At 46.5% G+C, this 10941-nt stretch overlaps 1 protein-coding gene across 1 annotated transcript; it reads right to left on the bottom strand.

Moving 5' to 3' along the window:
- Positions 1-306: 306 nt before the first annotated feature.
- LOC142921846 (dead end protein homolog 1-like) lies at positions 307-10533 on the bottom strand. The gene is made up of 2 exons (XM_076063181.1): positions 10415-10533; positions 307-1767 (listed from the first exon to the last, which is right to left on the bottom strand). The coding sequence occupies exon 2, from the start codon at positions 1603-1605 to the stop codon at positions 307-309; it is 1299 nt and encodes a 432-aa protein (XP_075919296.1). The 5' UTR covers positions 1606-1767; positions 10415-10533.
- Between the last annotated feature and the right edge of the window lie 408 nt (positions 10534-10941).

Genomic DNA, 10941 nt, shown 5'->3' with positions numbered 1-10941 from the left:
GCGATGTGAACAAAATATATTTTTCTCCGCTACATTTTCAAAACGAAATGGCGTCGACATGTAAAACACCTGAATTAGTTTTTTCTTCAAGGATTCTGTTGTCGGTTTTCATTAAAGTGTAATGACAGGGTGACACCTGCTGACATCACAGGGTGACACCTGCTGACATCACAGGGTGACACCTGCTGACATCACAGGGTGACACCTGCTGACATCACAGGGTGACACCTGCTGACATCACAGGGTGACACCTGCTGACATCACAGGGTGACACCTGCTGACATGACAGGGTGACACCTGCTGACATCACAAGGTGACACCTGCTGACATCACAGGGTGACACCTGCTGGCCTGGCAAGGGCTTAACAGGTAACAACCAATCAGGGAAGGAGGCGCATCTGGGGCAAAGGCAACAGGTGGGGCTAGCCGAGTTACTCCGGTAACCTGCTCGAAAGGTTCCACGAGAGGGCGTGGCCGGAGGCGGGGCCTAGCCACGCCTCTGGCCACGCCCTCTCGTGTAACCTGCTCCAAGGTTCCACGAGAGGGCGTGGCCGGAGGCGGGGGATTCGCATTGCTGAGGATGTTGTAGGCGAGCTGACACGCCACTTCCCGTGCTCCCTCCTCGCTGGAGCTCAGAAATTCGGGGAAGATGCCGGCGCCTCCTCCCACCCCAGGAATCGACATCTTATAGAGGAGGCCCACGGGTATCCCGGGCTCCGAGTAAGCGTGCAGCTCGAAGATTGGGTAGGTGACGCCGGCGGTCTGGCACAGCATCCGCAGCCGCACCTCCCACGACAGCATGGCCGCCTCCGGCAGTGCCTCGAGAGCAATGGGCATGGGCCGCAGGTGGAGAGGTACCCACCACAGCTGCATGCGTGCCCCCCAGCCCCCAAATTGGCTTTGTGCGGCTTTGCCGGTGCCCGTGCACTCCGGCTGCAGCAGGTCTGGCACGGCCGCCTCCATCTCCACCGCCGCGGCCGCAGCCACCCGCTCCGAGATGGCCCAGTCCACCTTGATGGTCCGGCCCCATAGCTGCAAGGTGATTCGAAGGAGCTTCTTCCTGGCCATGGCGGCCGCGCGATGGCTCCCGTACTCGATGAACGCGTAGCCTCGGTTGAGAGTTTTGTCCCAGCGACAGACGCTCATCTTGACGTCCACCACGCCCTCCGTGGCACCGCTCATCGCCATCATCACCTCCGCTCGCTTCTTGTCCTCTGGCAGCCCCCCAATGAAGAGGCGGCGATTGTCCACGCTAAAGTGGACTCCAATGCGGTGTCCGGGACGGATCTCTAATTTGTTGAGTTTCTTGACGGCATCCGTGGCTTCGGCGAGCGTCGCGTAGGTAGCGAACGCATAGCCGCGGTTCTCTCCGCTAATCTCCATCATGAGGCGGAGCTGGTAGAGCTTCCCCACCGTCTCCAGCACGGGCACCAGCTCATTCTCGTAGAGGTCGCGCGGGATCCTCCCCAGAAACACCTCGTAGCCACGGGCGGGAGGGGGCCCCTGCCAGTCGGGCGGTGGTCCGATCTTCCTCTGTCCGTTCTCCTGGACGATGTTGTACCCCGTGCGCAACATGCGGTCCAGCAAGACCTTCATATAGGCCATGCCGAGCACCGGTGGTTTGGCTACTACGGTGGTGCTGGGGCAGCACCTTGGGGCCCGGTGGAGCCCTTGACACTCCGCGCAGTCGCCTCGTGCCGACAAAGCCACGGGGGGAATCAGCTCCTGAAGAGCCAAATCCCCGGCAGGAACTCACTCGGCCCAAACCTACAGGCCAGCAGTGAAGAGAGGAAGAGAGAGAGAGTGGAGACGGATGGAGAAAGAGAGTCGCGTTTGTTCGGTCCATGGGCCTAAATGTGACGTTAGCGTAGCCTGTGCAGTATGCATACAGCGCTTTTGTCAATCCACTGCTGGATGAAGCCCTCCCCCACATTGCGCAGAGGAAACAAGAAACACAAACTCACACGGTTCCCGGCATGCGTTTGTTTGTCCTCGGAAATGTTCACCGAGCGATGATTTTGCGTTTCGAGCGGCGCTCACGAGGCGGCGTTTGACTTCGCGCGGTGAACTTCGCCCGTGATGACGTCACTGGGCACGACAGGAGAGGTCGGCGCTGACTTTTAGCGCCGGTTTTTTTCTCCCCATCCAATAGTCCATGAGACGCTTCAAAATGAGACCGTTTTGCCGGTATCAAAGTATGACAAAATAAGAAGAGTTTTGATCCTTTTTTGGCAATAAAACGGGTGTTTAGATGTTCAAACACCAAACAGAAACCTTCTTCAATGAATCTTAAGATCTGTTTTATTGCCAGAAAGGATACAACCTATTCTTATTTTTTCATAGCCCATGAGATGTCTCCTTTGTCGGTACCACGTGAGGTGGCCTACATTGAGCAGTTTCAATTTCTCTATGTGGCCAGTGATAAACAAATGCAATGAGTGAGACTATCAAGTAATTTACTTTCATTTTCCATCCAAATAAATGGGTACGACTGAAGTTTTGCTACCTTAGGTGGTACCGAGTTCTGCTCTGGACCATGAGTGGGCCGTTTAATCAATTTTGGCCAGTTTTCAACATTGTTAGGTCCCTAATAGCAACGTGAGCTGTTGTACTACAATTGTGTTCATATTGGATCATCTTTACAACAGAGCAGACATGCAGACAGAGCTAATGCTTAATGCTTTCAAACCCTCATTGTTGAAATGTGAGTTTACTTGCAAATGGAATCACAGTCCCAAATCATGACCGCAGAATGGTTGGAGCGAGTTGTTGGGGAGGGTGGTGGGTCGGGGGTTGAATTGCCATCATCAAAGCAGCACACGCCCCACCTTATGAACCACACAGAGTAATCACGTGAGGCAGACGTTGTATAGAAATGAGTATTGTTGTTGTAGCGTTCACCAAAACGATCCACGATATCTTCTTTGGTTCTTTCGGTAAAGTCACGTAGAATGAGAATAAAATAATAAATTGATAAAATAAAATAACACAAAAAATCCTCACGACGTTTCGGCCACAACACAAGCGGCCTTCATCAGGTGAAGGGACGAGACTGTCTGGAGGACAGCGCTGGAGCGAACAAAGCCAAGCTCAGATCGCGACCTTTAAGCTGTGTGAGAAGAAACAAAGCGCCTTGACAAAGGAATTAGCTTGGAATTTAGCATTGAAGCGGCTGAGTGATTAGCTTGTGACTGGTCACAGAAATGGCTATGTTAAAGTCAGCATACACATTCACAGAGGCACCTATTACAAATCAAACAGGAGAATTTAGCATTGAAATAACTAGGAGAATTTAGCATTGAAATAGCTGAGTGATTAGCTTGTGACTGGTCACAGAAATGGCTATCTTGAAGTCAAAGCCTACGGATCTGAGCTATTCACAGTAACTGGGTATACACTACACTATATTATATAGTGAACCAATAAAAAACTAAAATATAAATTACCTCAATGTTATCAATAAACTCTATATATTCTCCAATCAGCTAAGCTACCAACAATAAGTCGTTATATATCACAATTCTATATGGCGAAAAAATGGGTGGATTCTTACCCTCAACTTTAGCACGTACACCAGGCTCTCAGCCTCTCAGGGCTAATGGTTACTCCGACTACACAATCCGCAAAGCCATCACTCCAGTCATGAAGGATCCTCTTGTGGATCCACTCAAAACCATCACCTTATCCTACATTGCAGGGGTCACTAAAAAGATCTCCAAAATCCTGAATAAACACAAGATCCAGGTCCGATGCAACACAGTACATAAAATACGTGATCTGATTCCATCTGTAAAAGATGCTGTTCCAGACATACAGTACCCGGGCGTTTACAAACTAAAGTACCTCTGTGGTAGTAGCTACATTGGAGAAACCAAACGACATATCTCGGACCGCATCCGCGAACATAAAGCAGACTTGAAACACGGTAGAACGAACTCCTCTGCCGTGGCAGATCACTGTTATAATTCAGTGGGCTCACATGACATTGACTTCTCCAAGACGGAGGTTATTTGCAAACCAACCGGCTACCATGAGAGATTTGTTCATGAGGCTATTCACATATACAAGCACAGAGACAATTTCAACCGAGAAGATAGATTCTGGCTTAGTAACCATTGGAAAGATGTTTTAAACCATTTCCGTTCTTAATTTTGGTACCGCCAAAGGTGGTCTAATGATGTAGATGACTTCCCCACGCTCAGATTTTAATCTGGCTGAAAGAAAAAAATCATCCAATCCAAATCGATGTTATATCTGCCGAGTTTCCAAATCCAGAGGAAGACCCAAAATCTGTTTGCAGTAGTGACCGCAAATATGATTCATGGACCATGCGGAAACCTTAATGTCAATGCAGCAGCATGTATGAAGGACATAGAGAGCAGCAAGAAATATCCGAGACAATTTATTAAAGACACACAAACTGGAGATGATGGATATCTTCGCTATAGAAGGTGAGCTCCAGCAGACGGTGGATACACAGCAAGACTGAAGATTAGAGGCAACACGGAAATCGAAATGGACAACAGGTGGGTTGTTCCGTATTCTCCGCTTCTTTCTAAAATGTTTCAGGCGTAGATGTGTTGACCACGCTCCACCTCCTCCAGTCAGTGTGTGTATCATGGTGTGTCAGTGTGTGTGTCAGTGTGTGTCCGGCAAAACAACCCCCTACCTCCTCGCGGTGCCGGACGGGCAACTCTGTCGTGGACAGTGCTGTGGGGGGAGATCCAATTTTGATTGGCTCCTCCCCTCATGGCATATGTGTCCACCACAGGGGCTAAACGGGGGCTCTGGACGGGTGCGAGGGGCTGGTAACCCCTCCACCTTCAATTAATTACCACGAAACCACGAATTAAACTGAAATATGTAACTAATAAGCTTGTGCCGGAGGCCCCGGGGGGCCAGGCGTCTATGACGTCTCCTGGCCAAACCCCAATTGGCGGAGCCAGGAGATTGAATACCTACCCTCGGGGCTACTCCAGAAACAACGAAAAGCCACTACGGGTGGCCACGTGGAATGTTCGAACGCTCACTGCAGAGGAGAGGCTGCCACTCCTCTGTCGGGAGCTGGACCGGTACCGCCTGGATCTATGCGGCATTCAGGAGGTCCGGTGGACCGGCTCTGGCTCCTGCCACCATGAGGGGTGGACAGTCCTCTACTCGGGGCAGCAGACTGCCAAACAACAGGGTGTGGGTCTTCTTTTGAACAAAAGAATGAAGGGGGCGTGGGAGCATGGCGTGGCGGTGAGGTGTGGGAAGCTGTAAGCCCCAGGCTACTTTGGGCTCGCCTTCCCATCAACCGGAGGCGAGGAATGGTGGTCGTGGTTACTTATGCCCCCACCGAAGATGAACATCCGTGGAGGGATGCAGGCAAAGCCGATGAGTCAGATGCCTTCTATGACCTCCTGTCACAGGTGCTGGCTAAAGTGGCCCCTCGGGATAGAGTCATCATGTTGGGTGACTTCAATGCCCGAGTTGGTCATGATACTGTCACCTGGTCTGGAGTGATTGGAGGGCATGGGCCAGATCAGCTCAATAACAACGGTAGGAGGCTGCTAGATTTTTGTGCAGCCCATGGGCTTGTAATTACCAACACGGTGTTCCGGCATCGGCGCATCCACACAACATCATGGATGCATGCCGGGTCCAAGCAAGAACATCTGCTGGACTACATAGTGACGGACCAACGAATGCGAGCTCATGTCCTTGACACCAGGACCTACCGTGGAGCTGATCTGCCCTCTGACCATCGACTAGTCATCTGTAAGATGCACCTGCCATTCTTCCACTCCGGTGGTGGGTGTACACCCAGGACCCCATTCCAAAATAAAGTGGCCTGGTCTCAGTTATCTGATGAAAGTTGCAAGCGAGAATTTCATCATCGCTTGCGGCTGGGATTGGCATCGTCCCCGACTCCTCCTGATGTCGAGGGTAAATGGGCGAGGTTTAGGACTGTGACTCATGCAGCTGCAATGGCTGCTTTGGGTACGCGGTCCAGACCTCCCCAGAGACCCTGGCTGACAGAGGAGGTGTTCAGGATGGTTGAGAAAAAAGCGACAGGCCCACTGTCATCGGCTACAGAATCCCACATCAGAGAATGAGGAGGCTTACCGCAGCCTTCGCTCGGAGGTCCGGAGAGCCGTGAGGCGCTGCAAGGATGGGTGGTGGTCGCGGGTTGCTGAGGAGATGGAGTCTGCCTCAGTGGCCCGTGATCACAAATCTCTATTTAACTCCATCAAAAAAGTAACCTGCAGCGCCACACCTATTACCATCATTAGGGGAAAAAACGGTGATCCAATCTCCGACCCCCAGGAACAGGTTCGCAGATTTGCTGAGCATTTCTGTGAGGTCCTGGGGGAGGGAAAATCCCTCAGCCAGGAAAACATCATGGCACAAAGTGAGGATGACCCTGCTGAGGCTGCGGTGCCTCAAATATTGGAAGAAGTCACCCCTGTGAGTGGCTGGCTGAGGTGCCATCCGTTGAGGACAGCAAGTTGGCACAGTAGGGGGCACAGGTGGTGCATCAGCCAGTCGTCTCAGTCAGTCGACCTGTCGCATCTGGGTCTGCCCCGTGACCTCCTGCCAGCGGGCGTTCGACAATTCACGTGGCCTCAAGGTGCACATCGCCTGGCACAAGCGTCGTGGTGATGTCACCGCCACTTAGTGGCGAACTGCGGTTGTTGTTGTTGATAGTGGAGCTGCTGTTAGTATATTTGGAGTGTGCGTGTCTCTGCCTCGTGGTTGCATGGATTTGTTTCTGGTTCCTCCGGTTTCCCCCCCTCCAGATTTAGAATTAACGTCACGCATTTAAAATATTTAACTGCGATACATTTCCACACGATGAAGTCACTTTGTGTTGAGCTTTCATTCGTGATGGCCAGGTCGCTTGTGAAAAAAAGCTACATAGCTCAGTGGGCCTTACCTTGTACAATAAAATAGAAAAACTAGTTTATAGTTTAAGAGAGATTAGTTGGATCTGTCACGTGGGTTATTTTAAAAAAATGTTATTCGTTTCATCAGGTCATGTGCACAGATTACAAAAACATTTGGAGGGAAAAAAAAACATGCTGGCCGTTATGTGACTTCACCGAAAAAGCCAAAGAGTACGTTATGGTCAAGTTTTATCAAAACATTTTTTTTAGAATATTTGCTCTTAATGTGCTTACTTTCCCCCAGCACATTCACTGCATTGTCTTGGTGAATGCGAGGCATCGCGTGGTCATAACCCACCGGGTTATTTTCCCCTTAAGCGTCAAGAGATTGACATTCTCAATGGAAATCATTTCAGGTATTCACTGAAAGTGTCAGAGCTGAATGTTCAGGATAAAACTGAACATTCGTGCTAAAGATTGGTGCCATATTGTACGATTATAATTGTGCAAAATGCAACCAAAACACAATTAGCACGGTTAGCTACGTACCGCTACAGTCTACATTATAGACTGCAGGTACACTCACTCAGCTTAATAACCATTGCTACAGTCAACATTATAGACTATCAGTACACTCACCATACTTAATAACCATTACTACAGTCTACATTATAGACTGCCAGTACACTCACCATACTTAATAACCATTACTACAGTCTACATTATAGACTGTCAGTACACTCATTCAGCTTAATAACCATTACTACAGTCTACATTATAGACTGTCAGTACACTCACCATACTTAATAACCAGGCTACAGTCTACATTATAGACTGTCAGTACACTCACCATACTTAATAACCATTACTACAGTCTACATTATAGACTGTCAGTAAACTCACCATACTTAATAACCGTTACTACAGTCTACACTATAGACTGTCAGTACACTCACCATACTTAATAACCATTACTACAATCTACATTATAGACTGTCAGTAAACTCACCATACTTAATAACCATTACTACAGTCTACATTATAGACTGTAGTACACTCACCATACTTAATAACCATTACTACAGTCTACATTATAGACTGTCAGTAAACTCACCATACTTAATAACCGTTACTACAGTCTACACTATAGACTGTCAGTACACTCACCATACTTAATAACCATTACTACAATCTACATTATAGACTGTCAGTAAACTCACCATACTTAATAACCATTACTACAGTCTACATTATAGACTGTAGTACACTCACCATACTTAATAACCATTACTACAGTCTACATTATAGACTGTCAGTACACTCACTCAGGTTAATAACCATTACTACAGTCTACATTATAGACTGTCAGTACACTCACCATACTTAATAACCAGGCTACAGTCTACATTATAGACTGTCAGTACACTCACCATACTTAATAACCATTACTACAGTCTACATTATAGACTGTCAGTACACTCACCATACTTAATAACCAGGCTACAGTCTACATTATAGACTGTCAGTACACTCACCATACTTAATAACCAGGCTACAGTCTACATTATAGACTGTCAGTACACACACCATACTTAATAACCAGGCTACAGGCTACATTATAGACTGTCAGTACACTCACCATACTTAATAACCATTACTACAGTCTACATTATAGACTGCCAGTACACTCACCATACTTAATAACCATTACTACAGTCTACATTATAGACTGTCAGTACACTCATTCAGCTTAATAACCATTACTACAGTCTACATTATAGACTGTCAGTACACTCACCATACTTAATAACCAGGCTACAGTCTACATTATAGACTGTCAGTACACTCACCATACTTAATAACCATTACTACAGTCTACATTACAGACTGTCAGTAAACTCACCATACTTAATAACCGTTACTACAGTCTACACTATAGACTGTCAGTACACTCACCATACTTAATAACCATTACTACAATCTACATTATAGACTGTCAGTAAACTCACCATACTTAATAACCATTACTACAGTCTACATTATAGACTGTAGTACACTCACCATACTTAATAACCATTACTACAGTCTACATTATAGACTGTCAGTAAACTCACCATACTTAATAACCGTTACTACAGTCTACACTATAGACTGTCAGTACACTCACCATACTTAATAACCATTACTACAATCTACATTATAGACTGTCAGTAAACTCACCATACTTAATAACCATTACTACAGTCTACATTATAGACTGTAGTACACTCACCATACTTAATAACCATTACTACAGTCTACATTATAGACTGTCAGTACACTCACTCAGGTTAATAACCATTACTACAGTCTACATTATAGACTGTCAGTACACTCACCATACTTAATAACCAGGCTACAGTCTACATTATAGACTGTCAGTACACTCACCATACTTAATAACCATTACTACAGTCTACATTATAGACTGTCAGTACACTCACCATACTTAATAACCAGGCTACAGTCTACATTATAGACTGTCAGTACACTCACCATACTTAATAACCAGGCTACAGTCTACATTATAGACTGTCAGTACACACACCATACTTAATAACCAGGCTACAGGCTACATTATAGACTGTCAGTACACTCACCATACTTAATAACCATTACTACAGTCTACATTATAGACTGTCAGTACACTCACCATACTTAATAACCAGGCTACAGTCTACATTATAGACTGTCAGTACACTCACCATACTTAATAACCATTACTACAGTCTACATTATAGACTGTCAGTACACTCACCATACTTAATAACCATTACTACAGTCTACATCATAGACTGTCAGTACACTCACTCAGGTTAATAACCATTACTACAGTCTACATTATAGACTGTCAGTACACTCACCATACTTAATAACCATTACTACAGTCTACATTATAGACTGTAGTACACTCACTCAGCTTAATAACCATTACTACAGTCTACATTATAGACTGTCAGTACACTCACCATACTTAATAACCATTACTACAGTCTACATTATAGACTGTCAGTACACTCACCATACTTAATAACCAGGCTACAGTCTACATTATAGACTGTCAGTACACTCACCATACTTAATAACCATTACTACAGTCTACATTATAGACTGTCAGTACACTCACCATACTTAATAACCATCACTACAGTCTACATTATAGACTGTCAGTACACTCACCATACTTAATAACCAGGCTACAGTCTACATTATAGACTGTCAGTAAACTCACCATACTTAATAACCAGGCTACAGTCTACATTATAGACTGTCAGTACACTCACCATACTTAATAACCAGGCTACAGTCTACATTATAGACTGTCAGTACACTCACCATACTTAATAACCAGGCTACATTATTATTCACAAATTAAATCGTTTGTATTTTGTCAATGGCCATAGACTCAGTACCGCACCCATAGACCCAACACTGCCCATAAATTCAACAGTGCATATTTAAACTATCTGCGAATCACGGGCTGGACATTTGAGGCCACTTTTTACCTCACGTTTTCCCTCACGAGAGGCGATCTCGCACCCCTGGGGGGTCGTCATCGTCGTTAATTTCTGCTCTGAAATAAAAAAAATTCAAATCCGCACCCCACGACTCTCAAAATGGCGCCTGGCCGAACAGGAGTCTCAAAAATTTGGCGGGAAAAAAAATCCCGCGTCACGTGGCTAGGGAGGAACCAAATCTGATTGGCTCCAAGTCGCCGCTTGGACCAATCAGAGAGCTCCAAGCGCCTCGCCTCACAGCAGCTCCGCTCCTGCACTGATAGATCACTGCAGAAGGTCTCTCGTCTATAGTTGAATAGTGTAATAGTGTGTGTGTATCTGTGTGTATGTGTGTGTGTATGTATCTGTGTGTATGTGTGTGTATGTATCTGTGTGTGTGTATCTGTGTGTGGTGTGTGTCTCTGTGTGTGTCTGTGTGTGTCTCCGTGTGTGTGTCTCTGTGTGTGTGTCTCTGTGTGTGTGTCTCTGTGTGTGTGTTTGTGTGTGTGTCTGTGTGTGTCTCTGTGTCTCTGTGT

The sequence above is a fragment of the Petromyzon marinus genome, unplaced genomic scaffold (genome assembly GCF_048934315.1).
Source record: "Petromyzon marinus isolate PM22_M1 ecotype Great Lakes invasive population unplaced genomic scaffold, UKy_Petmar_22M1.pri1.0 PM_G_Scaffold_9, whole genome shotgun sequence".
Taxonomy (NCBI): domain Eukaryota; kingdom Metazoa; phylum Chordata; class Hyperoartia; order Petromyzontiformes; family Petromyzontidae; genus Petromyzon; species Petromyzon marinus.
Note: the sequence above shows the minus strand (reverse complement) of the source record. Positions and strands in the feature narration are given on the sequence as shown.

Bases quoted from the DNA above. Each gene is read 5' to 3' on its own strand.
- LOC142921846 (XM_076063181.1), bottom strand. From the start codon at position 1,605: ATGGCCTATATGAAGGTCTTGCTGGACCGCATGTTGCGCACGGGGTAC.